Here is a 21,706-nt window from a genome sequence, read left to right on the forward strand (position 1 = left end):
GAGCTTCTACAAGCGCAAGAGGTAACTTACCCGGACGCATTACGCCTCTAAAGGCTCAGTTTGGCCAAGGCTACTTACTCGTTGGCAAGCAGACGGTTTACGTATGAGGCATCCCAAAGACCAAGACACCACAGTCACAGTCAGCACAGATAGTAAAAGGTGGTAGAAATATTCTTAGCATTCAGCTAAATATTTACTTGACTCATTAATTCATGTACAAGACATGCAACCCCTCCCGTAGGCAAGGGCCATCTCATTTCTTCCTCTGTTTCATCTCGTCTTCCCACCAGAAAAAGGCTTTCATTATCCTTTGCAGTCGTAAAAACAAACTTTGGGTTGGGGGCTCGGGAGATTTCCCGCCCCACGCGCTTCATGTAAAAATCATCTAAGATCCAAAAAATATAAAAACCATAAATACTCAAAAATCATATATGCAAATGCACCTTCATGCAAGAAACCCCATCTTCACTTTGGCTTAGGACGAGCCGCCACTGCTTCCAGTGGCGCCCGACAGAGCCGAGAAGATGGCTTGCAATAGGTCGGAAATCGTAGCAACTAGCGGCGTAGCATCGCCAATCAGCTCTTGCGTCTGGCTAACAAAGTCAGACGTCAGAAGAGACTCGGCGTTGAGCAGCAGCGTAGCAATGCCAGCAACGGTCTCCTTGGTCAGCAGAGGCGCGACGGCTTCAATGAGACCCTTGAGGTCGATCTCGCCAAGAGCACCGATGAGAGGCTTGACCATGTCGAGCAGAGGCTTGAGGCTGTCAAGGAGCTCAGGAATGTTGACCTCGTCGAGGGCCTCGACCAGCGGCAGGGCACCGCTGATCAGAGAAGACGTCTCATTGACGAACTTGGCCGTGAGGAGATCCTCAGCGTTGCCCACGAGACCCAGTACCTTCTTGATCGAATCAGGCGTGAGGAAAGGCTTGAGAACGTCAAGGAGACCCTTGAGGTCAATCTCGCCCAGAGCGCCCAGCAGAGGGCTGAGCTGCTTGAGAAGAGGACCAAGCTGCTTGAGAAGATCAGGAAGATCAATCTCACCCAGAGCTGCGAGCAGAGGCTTGACGGCTTCCAGAAGAGGGCCGGCGTCGCCAATGAGAGCCTTGGTCTGCGTGACAAAGTCGGCAGACAAGAGGTCCTCAGCATTGGTAAGGAGGGTGACAATCTTCTGGATGCTTTCCTTGGACAGGATAGGAGAGAGAGAGTCAATGATGCCAGCGAGATCCAATTTGCTGATGCTATCAAGAAGAGGTCCGAGCTGCTTGAAGAGACCCTGGAGATCAATACCACCGAGAGCAGCCAGCAGAGGACCGGCGCCAGCAATGAGACCTCTGGTGTCCTTGACGAAGTCACCGGTGAGCAAGTCTTCGGCGTTGCCAAGAAGTCCGAGGAGACCACGGATGGCTTCAGGAGTAAGAAGAGGGCTGATGGCATCAAGGAGTCCCTTAAGATCGATCTTGCCGAGAGCGTTGAGTAGAGGCGAAAGCTGCGCGAGCAGGCTCTTGAAGTCAACGTCCTTGAGACCATCGATAAGGGGAAGGGCGCCACCGATGAGAGACTTGGTCTGGCTGACGAAGTCGGAAGTGAGCAGAGACTCGGCGTTGGCGAGGAGCTGGACGAGACCCTTGATGGTGTCAGGGGTGAGCAGGGGAGCAAGGGCATCAATGATACCCTTGAGGTCGAGCTTGCCAATGACGTCCAGGACAGGACCCAGCTGGGTGATGAGCTTGTCGAGGTCAAGCTTGCTGAGGCTCGCGAGGAGAGGGCTGGCACCCTTGATGAGGGCACGGGTATCGACAACAAAGTCGGCTGTGAGCAGATCCTCGGCGTTCTGCAGCAAATCAATGATTCCAAGAATAGTGTTTCTTGTGAGCAGGGGCTGCAGGGCATCAAAGAGACCCTTGAGGTCGAGGTTTCCAAGCTCATCGAGGATAGGACCGACTTGGTTGAGCAGCTTCTGAAGATCAAGCTGGCCGAGACTGGCGATGAGGGGCTCGGCACCGTTGACGATGTTGACGAGCTTCTTAATCGTGTCAGGGCTGAGTAGGGGCTTGAGAGCCTCGAAGAGACCCTGCAGATCAAGTTGAGCAACCTCATCCAGAATAGGACCAATTTGGCTGATGAGCTTCTGGAGGTTGAGCTGACCCAGACTAGCGATGAGGGGCTCAGCGCCGTTGACAATGTTGACCAGCTTGGTGATGGTATCAGGGCTGAGAAGTGGCTTAACAGCGGCCAAAAGACCGGCGAGGTCCAGTTGACCAAGCTCATCCAGTAGAGGGCCGACTTGGTCAAGGAGCTTCTTGAGGTCAAGCTGACCGAGGCTGGCAATAAGGGGCTCAGCGCCGTTGACGATGTTGACGAGCTTCTTGATGGTGTCAGGGCTAAGCAGGGGCTTAACTGCGTCATACAGGCCTGCAAGATCCAGTTGGCCAAGCTCCTTCAGGATTGGCTGGAGCTGGGTAATGAGATCCTGGAGGTCAAGCTTGCCGAGAGCGTCGATCAAGGGAGCGGCGCCGTTGACGATATCAACGAGCTTACCAATAGTCTCTGCGCTAAGCAAAGGCTTGAGAGCCTCGAAGAGGCCTGCAAGATCCAACTGACCGACCTGCTTGAGGATTGGCTCAAGCTGGCTAATAATATCCTGGAGGTCAAGTTTTCCGAGGCTATCGATCAAGGGAGCGGCGCCATTAACGATGTCCACGAGCTTGCCAATAGTCTCTGTGCTGAGCAGAGGCTTGAGAGCCTCGAAGAGGCCTGCAAGATCCAACTGACCGACCTGCTTGAGGATTGGCTCAAGCTGGTTGAGGATGTCCTGAAGGTCAAGCTTGCCGAGGCTATCAATCAGAGGAGCAGCGCCGTTAACAATGTCAACAAGCTTGCCAATAGTCTCTGTGCTAAGTAGAGGCTTAAGAGCCTCGAAGAGGCCTGCAAGATCCAACTGACCGACCTGCTTGAGGATTGGCTCAAGCTGGTTGAGAATGTCCTGAAGATCAAGCTTGCCTAGGCTGTCAATGAGAGGCGCGGCACCGTTGACAATATCAACAAGCTTGCCAATGACTTCGCTGCTGAGGAGAGGCTTGAGAGCCTCGAAGAGGCCCTGGAGGTCCAATTGGCCGAGCTCCTTCAGGATTGGTTGAAGCTGGTTGAGAATGTCCTGAAGATCAAGCTTGCCGAGGCTGTCAATGAGAGGCGCGGCACCATTGACAATATCAACAAGCTTGCCAATGACTTCGCTGCTGAGGAGAGGCTTGAGAGCCTCGAAGAGGCCCTGGAGGTCCAATTGGCCGAGCTCCTTCAGGATTGGTTGAAGCTGGTTGAGAATATCCTGAAGATCAAGCTTGCCTAGGCTGTCAATAAGAGGCGCGGCACCGTTGACAATATCAACGAGCTTGCCAATGACTTCGCTGCTGAGGAGAGGCTTGAGAGCCTCGAAGAGGCCCTGGAGGTCCAATTGGCCGAGCTCCTTCAGGATTGGTTGAAGCTGGTTGAGAATATCCTGAAGATCAAGCTTGCCTAGGCTGTCAATAAGAGGCGCGGCACCGTTGACAATATCAACGAGCTTGCCAATGACTTCACTGCTGAGCAGGGGCTTGAGGGCGTCAAACAGAGACTTCAAGTCAAGCTGACCAAGTTCCTTGATAATAGGCTGCAGCTGGTCAAGAAGTGTCGGCAGGTCAAGCTTGCCGAGCGAGACGACGAGCGGCCCAGCGTTGGAGATGAGTGACTGAGTTTGTTCAACAAAGTCCGAAGTAAGAAGCTGCTCAGCGTTGAAAAGCAGAAGCACGATGCCCTGAATAGTCTCGGTCGTAAGCAGAGGCGCGATAGCCTCGACGAGGCTCTTGAGATCAATTCCGCCGAGGGCTTCAAGAACAGGCCCAAGCTGGTCAAATAGCTTGCTGAGGTCGACCTTGCCCAGACTGGCAACGAGTGGCTCAGCTCCATCGATGATGCTGATAATCTTCTTAATCTCATCGCCGGAAAGCAGGGGCTTAAGAGCTTCAAACAGGCCAGCGAGATCGAGGCCGCCAAGCTCTTTAAGGAGAGGCTCGAGCTGATCGATGAGAGTGGCCAAGTCGAGCTTGCCCAGACTGGCAACAAGCGGCTCAGCTCCATCGATGATGCTGATAATCTTCTTAATCTCATCGCCGGAAAGCAGGGGCTTAAGAGCTTCAAACAGGCCAGCGAGATCGAGGCCGCCAAGCTCTTTGAGAAGGGGCTCGAGCTGCTGGATGAGACTGGCCAAGTCAAGCTTACCGACCTCGTTGATGATGGGCTCACCAGCGGTGACGATGTTGCGAATCTTGTCAGGAATGGGGTCTCTCAGGGTCTTGGCAAGACCGACAATGCCGTCGTGCAGGGCCTCGAGGAATTCAGGAGTGAGAAGCGAGGTGACAGCCTTGAGAGCGTCGACCAAGTCGGTGATGGGGGAAAGAATGCCCTGGATGCCATCCTTGAGGGGGTCGAGGAGACCGTCGAGAAGACCGTTTTGGTTACCAAGAGGCGCACTGCTCGAGGCGGAGCCAGTGGTGCCCGACTGTGCGTTGGTGGCATTTTGTCGACGGAGAAGCGTAGAAACTCTGGGGTCAACGCGGTCGTAGTGCTCCTGCCTTTTGAGGAGCGCGGTCAACTCCGTCAGGGTATCGGTGAGCTGACTACGGGGGACGAGGGCCAGGTTGTGCTTGGCGAGAATCTCGTCGAGGTTGCTGCTTTGAAGAATATCCTCAATTGTAGCCTCCGGGGGGGACTGGGTGCGAGGACCAGCAGCGACAATGGCTACGGGTGCAACGGCTCCCACCAGGAATGTAGTCCACCTCATGGTTGCGGTTGTGTGGTGTTTGCCTCACCAGAGAGGAAGCTGTCTTGCTGGACTGGTGTATTGGCTTCCCACCTAGACAAGACAATTGGCGAAGATGAAGAGGTGTAAGAGAAGAAGAGAGGAGCCAGCAAGAGAAGGAAAAGAGACTAGGGCGAAGGAGGAGTAGATATGTAATGAGAGGACTGGAGCGGGTGGATATCCGAGAATAGCAAGAGACAGAGTAGTCCGGGTTCGAATCCGCACAAAGCGCACGAGAGGGAACGGTGGAGGAGGGCTTGCAAGGCAAGGTGCCTAGGCGTGCGTCTGTGTGTCGACGAGCAGGCAGGGGGGGGCGTGCGATGCGGCGATTGTTGTGGTGCGAGGTGTGGTAGAGAGAAGCGGAGAAGGCTAGACAGAGCCTCGGAACTGGGGTGCCAGGGCCATGCAGTTGACAATGACTGAGAGATGGGCGAGCGAGAGAGTGCGGACGAGCAGGCCCGGAGCAGGACAAGGAGGAGGAGGTCGAGAACTTTGCTGGATCGGCGTCGCCTAGTGGGAAAGAAAAACAGTTAGCCAGGCAGGCATTGGGTCCGGAGCAGGACGGTGGAGAGAGAGCGAAATAGGAAGGGAGTGCGCGCGGAGACCGTGGGCAATCCCCCAGGTTTCCCCAAGTTTACTGACCATGACACTTTTTGCTTTGGTCTTGGGGTGACATTTTAGCTCTGTGATAGGCCGTTGGCCAAGGCAATGGAGCAGCCCAAGCAGCCGAGCAGCGCAGCAACAAGACGGCCGGAGGTGGACTCGGTGTCGGTGGAGGCGAGTCCACAGTGGTGTGGATGGGGGTGTGAGTGTGTGTGGACAAAGCTAGTGCGGTGGAGAAGACGCATTTAGCGTCGAGGACGGCAGAGTTGGGAAGTGTAAGCTGCTGCATGGGCAGTTGGGTGGCGTCGTGTAGCTGAGTAGTCGTAGTGCAGCGGTGCGAGGAGACGAGATGCGCGGATGGAAGTGTGGGTGCAGATGCTGGTGATGTGGTGATGAAGGAGGGGAAACGAGTTGGTGGTGTTGTTGGTGGTGGCCTTGGCTGGGCGCAGCGTTTGCATGATTTTACGACGGCAGCTGGCAGCTGGGAACTGAGGCAAGTTAGCTACCACTCTGACAGCTGCCAGCCAGAGCTGCAAAACACAGAGGACACATGCTGGCCCGTCGCTCTACCAGCACATCAATATTTGCAAATTCCACCACAATGCTGCAATTTTGCTCATCGTATTGCCTTGCTATTGCAGCATCAATGCCCACTGCAGCTCTCTTTGCGGGCAATTGGCCGTGTTCCACCCGCTGCAGGCCCGGCCTTGCAGTAGTGCGCCAGAAGGTCGATTTCCACGCCCATCTCTCGACCACCTCGTACTTGCATGGCACTAACAACAATAAACCGAACCAGCCACCGCTACGCTGCCTCGGCATCTTGGAAAATCAATTGCCAAATGTGGTAATCATGGCGTTTTCTAGTCGGCTGTCGATGGCCAAAAATGCTCGTGAAATCTGCTTTGCCTTATATCGATTGCCTGTGACGCCCAGTCTTGGACGCCCGCCCACGGCTGCCCGCTTTCACTCTCTCTCCTCCCCCGGACGGTTCATGACCAAAGGCGGGGAAAGCAGGTGCCCAATGACAGCCTCCCCATTATTGGCTTTTATTTTTTATTTTTCATTGTCCCTGTATTATTTCGTCTTCTCAGCAGAGTTTTCCTCTGCATTTCAGCACACTCCGGGGCCGCAGCCCGTCATTCGCGCATCGTCCGCTTTGTGGAGAGCTGCCCAGCCCGCGCACGGTGATTCAGCACCACTAATAACGTATCCCACCATCCGCCCCTCTCATCTTACTGGGCCAGGGTTACGCATAACATTGGCTCCTGCCATTGCGAGTGGCGACCTATTACTGCAAATCGAATAATAACAGTACGATATTGCCAGGGCAAGGTGCGGGATAAAAGTTTTCGTGGTGCGTGCTTGGTGCTTGATTTATCCAACACTCGCTAGTCATTGCAGCAAGTCTGTGCATCCAATAGAGAGAGTGGAAACATCGTGACGTTTTGTTTCTGCCGCGACAATCATAACAGCAGTAAACTAATACCATTCCAAATCCAAGGACATGGCAACTCGGCCAGCTGCCACGTTTTTTCTTCCTTTTCTTCTCAAATTTTAGAATTTCCATTGTGTTTTCCATCACACAGCTTGTTCCATTTCTAGTTTTTTCCATCTCATTATTATGTCTCGCTTTTCTGTGGAGATTGGGATGCGCACCGGGTCGCAACCACGCTGCTTCCGGCCAGTCAAGAGTCAAGACAGACAGGCCCTCCTCTCATCTAGAAATTTCACTTACCAGTACTATCCCTCCCTCGCACGTCCCAACAGCGCGGGTGTCTGATTTGCGGCTCAAGCAAACTTTACTTCAGAACAGGAATGGAAGCGTCTGCGAAACAAAGGCGACCCTTTCAGCTGCCCTCGCTAGTCCATTGCCAGCCCGAAAGCCAGCTTCAGTCGTCGCCACAAGAGGCGACGCCACGCTCTCTTTGCCTGCTACTGGCGGCGGCGTCTCCGCCAAGATGGCTGCTAGCGGCATGCGCAGCAGGCGACTATTAAGCTAGTGATTTTTTGCTTTGCCCGGAAGTTACTGAGTACTCGGTAGAACGCTCCCAAACTCGCTGGTGCTGCTCGCTTACATCTGTAGGCTCTGTAGGCTCGATGGCCCTGGTAGATGAGCTGCCAGCCCTAGCAACGGCAAAGTCCGTCGAGCCAAAAACAGCTCTAGTGATTCGTCATTTTCCATACTGGCTTTGCAAGCCGCGCTACCCTTGAGGATGTGAAAAACGCATTGTGAAGCGCATCCATCAACAGTCAGGCCCAAGGCAGCTTGATCGCACATGAGCCGTCACTTGCTGCAGCACTGATTGTTGACCATCCTCTGTGCTGCATAAATGTGAAAATACTGCCCTCAATGAGGCTCCGCTGCAAATCGGCGTCCTTGCACAAATCCGGCAAGCCCGGTTTCTAGCATAACAAGCGGCTCAATGGCGCCAACTCTATTCTAGTCAGTTGCAGCTCGTCATCATGGTCTTGCGCGCAGAAACCCTAAGCAAATCTGTAAATTTTAATACGGGGGATTTTTAATCGAGTTATTAAGATTTACTGTTTCCGCGGAAAGCTGGGGAAACAGTGCTTGGCAGTTGTGGCAAGGTCCCGTGTCGTTGTTGAGGCGTTCTAGCCTTCAAGGCACGACCGGTGGCGGTTTATTCAAGCGCAAGCCACGAGCGGGCGGCCTGTCACAGACTAGCTGCAACTGGATAGACTGTAGACAGCCACCACCAACAGCCTTGTCCAAGAGGCACGCCATACCAATGGGAGCTCGCCGTGCTCTCAGCCCAGCGCAAGTGGCTCGCTTGGGCATGACTCTTTTGGTGCCAGGTGCCTGTCCTTCGACTTCTCGTTAATTTTCCACAACCAGCAGCCTTGTTGCTCTCCCGCCAGCCAAAACAAGACCAACCGGCCACCGCAGGCACAGAGTTGACCCGGCACGCCGCTTCAGTGGGCATTGTCTTTGACAGGCTGGGTGCTTGATTGGACAGCACCAGGGGCGAGTCCACAATGGGCTCGGCCTGTTCACTCTCCACTAACATGACACAGAGATGGAGAGAAACGAAAAAGCTGAGAAACATAAACAGAGAAACAAGTTGTTGTTAGACACTTGAGATGGAAACAGATGCCTGGACCAACGGGGGCATAGTCAAAGTTGCGGGTGATTGGTCGTGTCTCGGAGATCGCTAGACGCGCGACCAGCAGCCAAAAGAGACAAAGACGCCGGCGGCCAGCCACACTGGGCTCGCGATGCCTGCCGGCCTAGGCCGATGGGCTTTCGCTTGTTTCTCTAGACACAAACTATTTATTAATACGAGCCGCACGTTGGGCATCTTGCTTGGCCGCCAGAAGGCTTCGTCGCCGCTCCGCTTTTGGCGTTGACAATGACCATGCAGGTAATCCATAAATGTCATCGACGTCGTTCTCGCTTGCATGACAGCTCTCTCTCTCTGGTTCTGTTCCTTTTTAGCGGCCAAGCTAGCTCTGGGGCTAGTGGTCCGGCGCTCGTACGAGAACCGCTTCTCTCTCTGTGCCTTGCCAGTGAGTAGATATTATGAGAGCTATGACTCGTTACGAGATCTGCATCCTGGTCGGGGCTCGGCCATGAGGAAAATGAGAGAGTCCACTGCGGCTCCGTTTTCATGCCCACCCCCAGCCTCACTGGGACTGGGACTGGCGGGGGCCATGAAATATTACCTTGCTGGTCGGGCACGCAACTGGCTGGTGATGATCCCAAGGTGCAAGGCCGTTTTTCTTCGCCGGCTCCCCCGCACGGAGAAGCACAGGCAAAATCAGACTCGACGCCAGCCGCGGCACTCCTCTTTACAGATGATGACCATTGACCGCCCGCCAAGGTGACAACCTCGAGCCTGGTCCAGGCCCGCAAGATCCCCATTCGTCATCCTGCCTGATTGAATTTTGTCGCCGTGCGGGGTAAAGAAAGCTGGGCCTGGCAGTTGGTAGATCTTGCGATTTACTGCCAAGGTCGACGTCGTGCGTGCTGGGAGGTCGATTGTCGAGTCTGCTGCGTTTGGTAGACTGTTGGCTGGGTGGTTGATGGCGTACATCGTAATCTGCCATTCCATCATTGTTATCAGCAATCGCTCGACGTCATCATCTCCCTCGTGCTTCTCACCATCTTGCGCATAGTTGCCTATATTTAGGCAATGTAGACGAGCTTTTGGGCAGTCTCTCCGAAACCATTGAAGCGTCTGAGTGTCTTGCAGCCACACGCCCCCTCCCCCAGCCGGCCCCGGTTCACCTGCAGGCTGCAGGACGGCTTGTGGAGGCTCCAGGCCTCGGCTGCCCCAGACTCGCTGCAAGGTTAAGCTGGGACGGGCGTCCGCCACAACTGTCATCCACTGAAAAGCGCTGTATTTTAATTTTCTCATGGACCAGATTGTGGTGCTCGGTGCCCACCCACACCTGCCCGGCCCCCCCGCCGCAAGCACTGCAGCGCTGCAACCGCACTGCATCCGCATAGCCCACGCCCCCCATAATAACCGTCCTCGCTTTGGTCGCGCATCTCGCCCTCGCTGCAGTTTTCAGTTCACTTCATCAGCTTGGCTGCGACCGCCAAGGCAATTTCTCTGCTTTTTACCTATACCTTTCCCTCGCGCTGTGAAGCCCTTGTATCCCCGGATTTGCGTTTTTCTCTCTCTCTCTTGGTGCTGTCCGCTCCCCGCACTGCAATTGAATCCACCACACAGCACCGCTGCGACTGGCAATACCTTAGGTACAGCTAGCGTCCGCTACACCACATCACCCCCCCTCCCCCAACTTGCTACCTTTCCACTCGCGATCCTCTCTCTGCGTTTGCATCACCTCAATTGTCCCTCCCCAGCCTGTTACTCTGCGGGAAACAACGTCGCTTCACCATGGCGTCCGCGTTCAGGGAAGAGCATCACGACAGTGATGTCGATTCGTACCACGCCACCACTCACCAGGCCACCACCGCGCGTGTTACCGGCGGTAACGGCAACGGCCGCGGCAGCAACCAGCATGCTGGCCAGCAGCTAGACGGCGAGGATTTGCCTCCGCTCGAGAATGCGTCGACCGCCGACACAGACGACCACATCATCAACAAGAACAGCCCGCGCCGCGAGCTCACTCGAGAAAAGGTCGCCGGCGCCGCGAGAAAAGGAAGAGACTGGAGTACTGCGCATATCAAGCACAAGTGGAAGTGGTATCTCTTGGGAACCATCATCTTCCTTGCCATTCTGCTGCCCATTGTGTAAGTAGCCCATAGCCTCTGTGCACACTTGAATGAATGGCACGCTAACTTGTGAACAGCTTCAAGGTCGCGCTGCCTGCCATTGTCCAACTCATTGTGAACCAGCAGACACTTCCCGTCCGGAGTGGTTCACTGGACGTCGTTGGGCCCGAGACACTCAAGATCACCCTTGACAGCTCTTTCCGCATCCCCCCGGGTCTCAAGGCTAAGACCAACGAGTTTGTCCTGCAACTCTACGACAAGAGCGCGCCCGAGTTTGACCCTTTCCTGTCCGTTGAAGTGCCCCCTCTGAAGCTCGACGGCGGCAACACCAATTTTAGCATCACAGACCAGGTCCAGCCCATCACCAACGTGGCGTCCGTGACGTCTTGGTTCAGCGGTTTCTACGATGCACCGGGTGAATACGACCTCAGCGTCCGTGGTACCAAGGCCGTCATTTCTCTCGGCGCCCTCAAATCGGAGCCTCGCCTGGACAAGACCATCAAGCTGCAGGGTCTGAACAAGCTTCAAGGACTCGAAATTCGCAAGATGGAATTTCTCTTCCCGACCCAGAATGGCGTCAACGTCAAGGGCGATCTCATGCTTCCCAATGTCAGCCCGCTCGCGCTGTCCTTTGGAGATATTACACTGGATGTGACGTCGGGCGACCTCAAGGTTGGCACCTTTAGCTTGGCCGGCATCAAGATCCTGCCGGGTAACCACACACAGTCGTTTGAGGGATTCATCGACCTCAATACCATTGTCGGTAACCTGAGCTCGTTCCTCGGCAGCCAGTCCCTGCCCCTCGGCGAGGGTGTCGTGCAGCTTAACGCCACGGCCAGCAAGATTGTGGTCGGCGACGAGCACATTACGTTCCTAGAGGAGATTCTGAGCAAGCGTCCGCTGACCGTCAACGTTTCCGTCGTCACCCTGCTGAGCGACATTCTCAGCGGCCTGCTCAAGGGCGGCGGCGCCATTACCGGCGACGGCCCCAACAACGGTACCGACTTCATCAACATCATCTCCAACGTTTTTGCCAACCAGACGCTCCTCGGCGGCATTGCCGGCCATTGGACCAAGCAAAAGGCGCGCAGCATCGACTCTGGCTCTGGCCTGGAATCGCGCTCCCTGCTAGGTGACAACGCAATGTGGAACATGGTCAAGCTTGGACTCAAGCTCAAGGCCATGCAGAAGAAGTAATCGTCTGGCCCGCATCTCATGACGCAGGGTTTGCCAACTACTGATTTTGTTAATTTGTGATTTATTTATTTCCCATTTACTTTTTCTGCATGAGAGGGCCTCTATTGTTTATTATGCGTCGAATGGCCATGGAAGATATCAATATAGTTAGAATATCTTAATGATGATGAATTTACGCATCTTTGCAAATCCGAATCTGCTCTCCCTTGCGTGCGCCATGTCTCGGTTCACTAGTCAGTTCGCCTATATCATGTCTTGCCATGTTTATTATTGGCCGACTGTCGGCCATGAACCTAGTAGGAGTGCCCGCTTACAGTCTTAGACAGCCATTACACTGACAGCCATGGGCCCATGGCTCATCGTGTGCCAGGGTTGACTGCCTCTCTCTGGCAGCACGCACACACACACACACACACACACACACACCAGTCCATCCCATTTTTCGCACAACCACATGTTTTTCTGCATGTAACCCCAGCGAATCGGTCCATGTGAAGCCGAGCCGCGTTGCAGCACCCACACCCCCTCCACCACCCACCACCAACCTGCGCAAGCCTCGCAGAGCTAACGAAGCACACTACCACGCCCGCTAACAAAGCCCATCAAGCCAGCAAGCCTAACTAGCAGTGCCGAACCGTTGCCTGTGGACAACGCAGGGAGGGTTTTCTTTTGCGCTAATAGCCAGGGCTCACTGACGTCAATCTCAATCTTCCGCGGCGGGCGGTCTCGTACAGCCAAAATTAAACGGTCGCTGGTTTAGAACTGAGCACAGGAAGCAGAGTCCATTCTCACGATCCTGGTCCGAACGCGGAAATTACAGTGCGTTATCTTTTGGCCTTGCGCATGAGTATTGCATGTCAACGGGTCTGCAGCGGAGTTGCCATCGCCCTATTTTCCCCTCACGAGAAGAAGAAAAAATTCATCGCAGATGCAGCTAGCTAGCTGTTGGGCTGCATTGGAAGAGGGGGGGAGTGTGCATGAAGGAAAGAAAGCCCTTGTCTAGCCACGTTAGCTAGCTGGTCTGTTGCCAGCTATTTGGAAAGATCGGCCGCTTCTGGGTTCCCTCTTGAGGAAGTGTTGCCGTTCCCTGTCAACCGTCCCGCATGGGCATATTGCCAATTCGCGTTAATACGACCCAAATCACGGCGCGCCGGCTCACAGATCTGCACAAACATGACGCCTTGATAATAATGGAAGAAGATAACTATGTCGCAGTAGTGCGTCTTTTTAACACATCGTCTTTTTAGTAAGATCCGCGCCTACTGGTACCAGTAAAACTAAAGAAAATGGCGGTAACGAGCAAATCTGGATGTACCACCGAACGCCCCTAACAATAGAGCGGGCAACCCGGCCACCACCGGCGCAAAAGCTAGCATGCTAGCTAGAGCTTGTTTGGGTAGAATTGCCCGTAGCGGATGACTACTCAGTAGGTGGATGTCCAGCGCATTGGATGATCAATATCTTCGACAAGCTGTCGACGAGGAGAGAAAGCAAGGAAACGAGAGGCTGGCGTCGTGATTGTCGTGATTCTATATTAGATTCCTCGGCTGCCCACATCCAGGTCTTTTTTTTTGCATGTGGAATTCCGCACTCTACCTACAAGCCCATGTTTACTTCACTTTTCCTTGCTCTCTTGTCTGCATAATAATGCAGCGATGTGCAGTTGCGAACCCCCGCGCGCAGCCTGATTTCTTCTTCTTTATGGGAATTGCGCCTTATCCCCCAGTTTCCTTCTTATCCCCCAGGTCCTGTCATTCTTATCCCCCAGCTTCGCGACCGGGGTTTGGTTCTGATCCTGCAGCCGGCACCTTATCGCAGCCAATAGCCAAACACCAATATCATCGTTCCGACTTCTTCCTTTACCTAGGTGCCCAGCCCCCCCCCCATGGGGCCCCGCGGGGTAAATTTCAATTATAAACCTGACGAGAGAATTTGCGCTTTTTGCGGGGCGAAGCAATAATGAAGAGCCTCAATTGTCCATGTCAGCCGACACACCTTGGTGGCTCTTGCGCTTTTGGGCAAGCCGGGAGCTCCTTGAGCCTCAAAAACTGGGTAAAAAACGGCGGATATAGAGATGCATAGATGCGCCGCTTCTCCGGTCCTGCCTTACGATGCCTTGTGTGGCGTCTTTTTTCCTCTTCGGACTGACGAATTAGGCATCCGACTGCGCTGCTACGTGCACCACACCCACCACGTAGGCTTTTCTCACTGCAGACCTGTTGTGTCAATTTACAATGAGTTCGACATCGTCTCGTGAAGACCGGTGCATTGACATCTTTCTACGACATTGCTGGCTGTCGTCACTGTGCAGCATCCGTAGTAGATTGATTAAACGGGGCGTCGCCCATCACCAACAGGCTCCCTCGTGGCGCGCCATCGTATCGTCGCAATTGCGACGCCTCGTTTGGACGGGCTGCCCACCTCTCCCCCTCACGGGCGTCTCCTCATTAATATTAGTATTACGCCTGCCTCGGTCAGCCGTGTGGTGCGAGGTGCCGGGTCCCTAGCCCTGTCAAGCCATCAAGCCATCAAGCCATCAAGCCACAACCACACCCCCCTTCATCACGATGCTCGAGTGGTACAGAGACCCAGAGAAGGAGGCTCTGCTCTGCATCGCCTATATGTCTCCGGCTATATGTCAGTTATTTGGAGTAAGTCCTGGCCGTCCAGCATCCTGGCAATGCGCCGTGTACTTGGTGAATGACGTACCAGAGGCGAGATTTACCACCTTTGCCAAATAATGTAAATCAACTTCCCCAGGTTGAAAGACAACTTGCTAGATGATTGCGCGGATAAGCGAGACCCGTTTTCCCCAGGAATCATAAACACAACTTTGACCTATCGCCACGTAGGCAATATCGTGCCTGTGTCCGCCTTCCCCATGTTTTCTATTTTGCCTTTACCCACCACCACCACCACCGCAAGTCGCCATCTTGGCTCCCCCGCAACCAATGCACAATGTGCGGTGTATTGTACGGGCGGCGACGATGACACTCTGCTGATCCCCGCGTGGCCAAGAGGGTTTATTGTGGACAAGGTTCGTACGTGCAGAGGTAGGTTCGGAAGACTGGAAAGAGGGGAAGCTCCCACACTCGCCCAAGAGGCCGAGGCTCTTTTGTGGGTTCTCGTCGTCCTTCCCCGCGCAAGCCGTTCGCGTCTGTGCGAAAAGAGCTGAGCTTTCGCCTCCCCCGCTCTTCATTTTAACGTATCCAATGGGAGCGAGTAATTTGTACCCAGCTGCGCCAATGTTTATTTGGGCAAAAAAACAAGAGTCATTTTGCGGTGGCGAAAGGCGGGGAAGTTGGATGGGGGGGGGGGGTGCAACGAACAGTGCGTCCCTGCGTAGGTTTACGCTTGCACTGCCGGGTATCAGGTCAGCGCAATTTTATGAAGAAAATTTTCATGAGTCGTTCGACAAATGATCTAGAGTCATGCTTGGCATTCGAATTCGGGTTGTGGCGGTTTTGTAGAGTAAATTGGTGACAAAGTCGTCGAGGGCTCATTTACACCCGTAGACAGGGCCAGAATGAAATTGCTCCGAGTCGCCGCTCAACCCGACATGCTTTATGCCAAGAGTGAAATTGTGAAGAATAAGCTGAATAAATGCTATGCTGTCTTTCCGTCGCTTGCAAACTCAATTTGGTCATTCGTAGTTTCCGTTGCGTGGAGCTATGTAAGCGATGCTACCATGCCATGGGTGAAGAGCTATCGTATTCCATTGTTCAGCGTATCCGCAGAGCCGCAAACATGGTCTCGGTCGCGGGAATTCAAAAAATGAATGGTGCTGCTCACTATCAGTGACAATAAGTTGTACTGGTATCTCCCGTCGGCGTAGTTCTCAACGCGGCATGTAGAGCTCTTCCTCAAATATTCACATAGACGGCAACAACTTGAAAAGCAATGTATCGTTTTGCGTCCCCGTACTTACAGGACATTACAGTGATACCAGCCGTCACTTCTCAAGCATGAATAATTATACAATAACGCGCGGCGACCGCGCAATTGCAGAGTGACTACGTACACACCATCAACTGCTCGCCGCCAGCGGTCGCAGCGGCAGAATTCCTGAGCGCATGATAACAAAAACAAGGATTTTTTTAACTTTTCACTGTTCTTTCCTCCTCCCACCAGCTGCGGTATTTCTTCGCCAGTCGCCACGCATCCCGTATGATTACATCTCGTATGCAATTGCCACCACCCAGCTTGGCCAATCGTCTTTGGCTTTCCCTATCTTGACTGATGATTGCTTTCGTGCATTTCCGCTACACACAAAAAGATCTAGATAAACATTTTTTAGTTTCCTTCTCCTCATCGGCGCATCTGGCATAAAAATAAGGCGTAGATGCGGAGAACGTGCATAATTTGGAGAACAAAAAGAGCAGCAATCGAGCGGGAGGCCGTCCTGAAACCGACGGATCACTGCCCCAACGGGTAGCTGCTCAGCTACATTGTGAAGTTTTTTCACTATGACGTCTTTGGTGTAAACAATGAGCTCTGCGCCTTTTCTAAAGCTGAAGCGAAGCAGGAAACCCGCGTCACAAGCTGGGCAAAAATACACATGCAAAGGCCAGCTCTTGCTGTCTCTACCTGCGGAAACAACCAATTGATCACTATGTCGCCTAATTATTCGAACTGTCTTGTTCTCTACCAAGTTATTTATGGTGTATTAAGTTTTTTCATAGTTGATACTTGGCTCATTCCATCGCGTCGTAAAAAGCTTGCCAGCTGTCAGCATTAGCCAACCGTACATTTCATACAACTTTGGCGAACTTCCCTCCAAGATTCCAGGGGAGAACCTACGAGCCGGGTTCTCTATTTCATATGGAAGTCTTTGTTGAGAACCGATCTTTTCCTTTTGTGCGCTGCACACTTTAAAGGGGACTTAACAATGGCAAATCTTGCACCATGATTCGGGCAATGCCATGCACCAACCACACTCAGCCATCTCTGGTTCTGTAAACATAAAGAAAAAATACTTACTATGATTTTGCTACTTTACTGCGTCAATATATTCAACAGTCGCCGTAACTGCGCTGAGATCCGTGACCTGTCTGCTGTAGCGCCTGCGAAAGTGTAGTGCAGGGTAGCAAGATAGCACCACCAAAGTCTACAGGTTCTTTCTCTCGCGTTCGACCTTGTGCTGAACGGCTGGGGTAGAGGCAGGTTTGAGTGCGTGGTTCAAGACTTTTACTCTGTTCGATTGCTCCGGATCAGTGTGCATGGTGTAAAAAAAGGTTCATTTTCTCGCTATGCTTCGACACAATGAAACTTTGAACTGCGGTGATCCATTTATAAACCGGCAAGTACTTAAATAAAAAAGATAATTACAAAAAATCAGGCAAATGACGAAAAAATAGTCTGAAAATTAAGAAGTATTGATAAGGTCCGGCGAGCACACTCGGGTGACGATGCCAGGCTTCGCGAAGCCACCCATGAAGTAAGTGACCACGACGGTCACTCAAGCCAGCGCGACCGCAATTTCAGCGCAGTGTAGGCGATAACCAGCCAAACAACTCAATGTTTCTCTTTCTGATGCTCTACAAGTTTATCACGACGAGTATAAGACTTGAAACATCCATTCTTGTCGCACTTGTACATAGTCTTCTGGTCCATGGGCAGATGCGCCTGCATGTGCCTCTCCATATCGCGAGGCTCTGCCGCTCGAAACTTGCACTCCGCATAATGAATACATTTAAGAGGTTTGGCATGGTTCTTCATATGCCTTCTGCGACTTGTGCGTCAGCATGGCTGCGCGGCAAGGGTAAATTGTGACAACTTACTGAAGCTCGCTGCGCCTCTCGAAACTCTCGTAACATCCGACAAAAGAGCAAGGAAATCGCCCGTCGCTTTCGCGAGGCAGAACATGATTGATAGAAGGCATTGGATCTTGCTCATATCTCATGACACCACGGGTGCGAGCCAGCGAAGAACCTTCGCCGGCATTGACGCTTTCTGGGCTCAAGTTTTGGTGACCATAAAGCGCGTGAGTGGTCATGCTTTGATCATGCTGTGAACAATTGTATGAGTTGTATTGCTCCGGTGTAGCACTCTACTGATGCATCATCGCCGGGGTTGAATACGAGATATTCTCTGCAGCAAACTCGCTGGTCGTGAGCTCGTCGGCTTGTGCCTGCGAGTACTCAACCGACAAGAGGGCTGGGTCAATAAAATTACTGTCTGTTATGAGTTAGTGTTTTGGAAACTGCTATATATCCTCATGTACATCGCGTGATACGTTGGTTGATGCATATTTACTCACCATAAAGAGCGTTGTTTGACATGTTTGCCGGTTCTGTGTGCATCTACAACAGAACAGCAATCGTTCGTTCCGCCGTAGTGAATCAAGCGAGTGAAAACGTTCTGATGCTTTGTTCAAAAAAAGCATATTTATATCCGTCGAGTATCATATCTGAGCTTTTGGCTCTTGCTGCGGTGGCCGGCCACTACTGCACACCTGCAGATTGGGCATCCAGCCAAGCCCAACCAACGAAGTACACATCTCGGCTAGCGCCACGCAATATTAAAGCCCGCTATACGCTCTCTGATTCGTAGCACATTATCTATAGATTCGAATACATCTCGTCACCTTTTTATTTTCCAAATCCCGCATCAGCTGCTCCCCAAGGGCAGTGGTCGGCCTTGCAGCCCTCACAGAGGCTGCTCCGATGAGGCCGCTTCGACTTGCTCTTGCGAGGTTCCTTGGGCACATTAATTCCACTCCATATCTTCAGCCATTTGGAGATCCTCTCTTCGTACGACTTGTCAAGCTGCGGCTTGCCAAGGGCGTTGCAGCTCTCGCAGTGCTGGTGGTACACCACAGCCGTGTATTTGTTGTTGCGATATAAGCGGATGTTGATGGCGATGCATTTGCTGCTCCAATATTTCGAACATTTCCAATTTCCACACCTGAATTTTCCCATAACATTGCTGTCCATTTCTTTAATGTATTCACCCTTTTCGCCAAGAGGCCGAAAAGTGAAGTCCAAATTCTCGTCGTCGAGTAGAGACTGCACTCGTGGGTGTAGGTGTGGATGCGTAGATGAGGTGCGTACTTTGGTCATGGCGATGGGTATACAAGTGCGGGCAGCAGATACTGTAATATGTAGAAATATGATGGAGGGAAGCTTACTCGGTGACTTCAAACGACTCGATCTTTAAAAGGCATACTTCATGCAGGTGTCTGCGAGGGCCTACCACTAGTATAGATATTCGCAAGCCCAATGATACAAGCGACTCAATGTCTCAGAGCGAGCAAGGAAGTGTAAAAACACTGCAGCGAACATATTGTCGAGACAGACGGCTGTGCCGACTGGTCCGAGTCCGAGTTCTTGCATGGTAGGAGAGTAGGGCCACGAAGTTGCCTCTAAACCATCTGATTCATTTTTTGCAAGTGTCTTCATTGTGCCTTTAGGAAAGGTTTGAATAAAGCGCCGAATATTCAGCCAATTGTCTTCGTTGATTCCTACCAGTAGAAGCTGTCACGGAACGGCCCGACACAGAGGCTCATCAGCGAGATTGGTCGTCTCGGAACACCAAGCTGCGCAGGAAAAATCGTATTGATTGCATTCAAATCCCCCCAATACAATAACACCATATTATTTCCCGGGGGGGGGGGGTTGTACACAATTATGCTCATTGATGAGCTGCGCTCGCATAAGTAATTTGCCGCACCTTTACCGGACGATAGAGACGTCAAGCTTCGGCGCGATCCACCAAAAGCTGCTCCAGCAAGCTTCAACCACCACACCGCCAGAAACCCCGAGCGCCACGGCACGAACCATGTCGCCGAAATCGTCCCTGGTACGATCTGGCGGCGGTCCTCTTCGCGCCGCGGCATTGGCTCGCCATGCTGCGGCAAAGAGGCAGGTCTGCGCGATTTGCTCCATGACCGGCGGCGCAGGGCCGGCCACTATCCCCCGAAGGGCGAGAAACAACGCGCCGATACGATCGAGTTTGCCCGACCGACGACAGAACCTGTCCACAGCACCCGCAGCGAACGATGTGCGCGCCGAGCTTGAGCAGGCGCTCGTCCAGCTGCAAAGCCAGTCGCCGCGGCTCTTCAACCTCTCCCGGCTGCAGCTGGCCCTTCAGGGCCTGCGCCAGGCACCCGGCGAGGAAGCTGTCCGAGTCGCCATCCTGGGGCTCGCCAACGTGTCGAGCTCTGGTCAGACGGCCAAGCGCCTCTTGAGGGCGATTCTGAGCGATCCGCTCCAAGACCAGCAGGCGTGGGAGAAGCAGCTCGACAGCTACGACCTGACGAAACCTCTGGTCGTGAAAATCAGCGCCGGTCCACACCTAGACGAAGCCAACATCGACGTGGCCAAGGAGAAACCGATTCAACGGCTACACATTTCATCGCCCGACTACGATGCGCTGGGTCTGGAATTCTTGCTGATGGATGTGGAAGCTTCTACACTCGCGGCCGAGCAGCCATCCATCAAGCATTTGGAGGACATCGCTCTGGTGCCATCAGTCGCCACTCGATCTGCAGACGGCCGCGTTTCGCAGACGCCAGCTCCAGTTCACAAAGCGCTGATTGTGGCAGACGGCCTAATGGGTGCGGTCGGTCTAGCATCTCTGCCGGTGTCTGAGAGTGGCGGAGCCATCACAGGGGCCGTCGACTTGAAAGGCCCTGCTGGAGAGGAACTGCACGCGCCGTTCCAAGTCATCGACGTGGCCCAGGCCGAGGATGGCGTTCGATTGTTCCGCGAAGGACCCCAGAATGCTATGCAGTACGAGCGTCTCTGGTTTGCCAGCAATGTACCAGCTCTAACAGCCTGGCTGAAAGCCGGCCTCCAGACGGAAGATGCTGCCACGAAGCCAGCTGTCAAGCAACTTCTCGCATCGCTCCTCGATAACGCTCAATCGGCCATTCAGATCGAAGAGTACATCATCGTCTCCCGGACACTCGCATCCAAGACCCCCCTCGACGACGCCACCGGCCTGCACAGGGGCCTTGCCGAGTGGGCGCGACAAGCCCACAGCGAGCTCCAAGACGAGCTCGACCTTGCCTTTACGGGACGGCGCTGGCGCAAGCTCGGCTGGTGGAAGCTCTTTTGGCGCGTCGACGATGTGGGCATGCTCACCAGTGACATCCTGAGCCAGCGCTTCCTCCCCACCGCCGAGCGCGAGCTCGTCTACCTAACCGGCCGCATCGCCGAGCTGCGCGGTGCGCCTCCGCAGTACCCGCAACCCGTCTCGGAACTACCAGAGTCGCCGGCAGCAGCTGCCATTGTCGGGCCCGCCAAGACGGCGCTGCCCAAGTGGCCAGGCCACATTGCCTTTACCCGCCGCTACCTGCGGGACGAGACGGTGCCTGCGCTGCAGTCTACCGCGCAGCGTCTGCTGGTGCAGTCCCTCGGCACCTCGTCCGTGGCCACGACGCTCGCGGGACTGCTGTACCTGTCCTCGTTCACCGCGGGCATCTACGAGGCTGGCGCCGTCGCGGCGCTGGGTATCGTCTATAGCCTGGGCCGTCTGCAGAAGAAGTGGGAAACGGCCCGCCGGTTCTGGGAGGGCGATGTGCGCGAAGAGGGCCGCAAGGCGGTGCGCGCTGTGGAGGAGAGTGTGTCCCAAGCTCTGGTGGCGCAAGAAGCTGTCTCCCCGGCGCAGGCAGAAGAGCTGCAAAGGTCCAAGGAGCTTGTGTCCGAGGCCGAAGAGCTTCTGTCCCGTCTAAAGTGAGATCAATCCGTCAGAAGCATTAGACGCATGGTTGCTACCCCGCTGTTTCCGGCATGTATCATATTTCCTCGATTCTTTGTTGCATTAGATTTTAGCATGACACTACCAGCTTTTTTCAGGCTCTGCTTGCTGTCACTACACCATGAATGGATTTCTCAAATGATTTCTTTTTTTTGGTTATAATCATG

At 53.7% G+C, this 21,706-nt stretch overlaps 5 protein-coding genes across 5 annotated transcripts; 2 read left to right on the top strand and 3 right to left on the bottom strand.

The window, feature by feature from the left end:
- Window positions 1–475: 475 nt before the first annotated feature.
- LMH87_007296 (uncharacterized protein) lies at window positions 476–4,816 on the bottom strand (the record flags this gene model as incomplete). Its single annotated transcript, XM_056192360.1, has 1 exon — window positions 476–4,816. The coding sequence occupies one exon, from the start codon at window positions 4,814–4,816 to the stop codon at window positions 476–478; it is 4,341 nt and encodes a 1,446-aa protein (XP_056060588.1).
- Window positions 4,817–9,216: 4,400 nt separating this feature from the next.
- On the bottom strand, window positions 9,217–9,572 carry LMH87_007297 (uncharacterized protein; the record flags this gene model as incomplete). The annotated part of the gene is made up of 2 exons (XM_056192361.1): window positions 9,217–9,498; window positions 9,561–9,572. 2 exons carry the CDS (start codon window positions 9,570–9,572, stop codon window positions 9,217–9,219), a joined length of 294 nt encoding a protein of 97 aa, XP_056060589.1.
- A 730-nt stretch (window positions 9,573–10,302) lies between these two features.
- Window positions 10,303–11,837, top strand: LMH87_007298 (uncharacterized protein; the record flags this gene model as incomplete). The annotated part of the gene is made up of 2 exons (XM_056192362.1): window positions 10,303–10,658; window positions 10,718–11,837. 2 exons carry the CDS (start codon window positions 10,303–10,305, stop codon window positions 11,835–11,837), a joined length of 1,476 nt encoding a protein of 491 aa, XP_056060590.1.
- Window positions 11,838–14,399: 2,562 nt separating this feature from the next.
- On the bottom strand, window positions 14,400–15,036 carry LMH87_007299 (uncharacterized protein; the record flags this gene model as incomplete). The annotated part of the gene is made up of 3 exons (XM_056192363.1): window positions 14,400–14,454; window positions 14,547–14,565; window positions 14,883–15,036. 3 exons carry the CDS (start codon window positions 15,034–15,036, stop codon window positions 14,400–14,402), a joined length of 228 nt encoding a protein of 75 aa, XP_056060591.1.
- Window positions 15,037–19,616: 4,580 nt separating this feature from the next.
- Window positions 19,617–21,518, top strand: LMH87_007300 (uncharacterized protein; the record flags this gene model as incomplete). Its single annotated transcript, XM_056192364.1, has 1 exon — window positions 19,617–21,518. One exon carries the CDS (start codon window positions 19,617–19,619, stop codon window positions 21,516–21,518), a length of 1,902 nt encoding a protein of 633 aa, XP_056060592.1.
- Between the last annotated feature and the right edge of the window lie 188 nt (window positions 21,519–21,706).

Source organism: Akanthomyces muscarius, chromosome 1 (assembly GCF_028009165.1).
Source record: "Akanthomyces muscarius strain Ve6 chromosome 1, whole genome shotgun sequence".
Lineage (NCBI taxonomy): Eukaryota > Fungi > Ascomycota > Sordariomycetes > Hypocreales > Cordycipitaceae > Akanthomyces > Akanthomyces muscarius.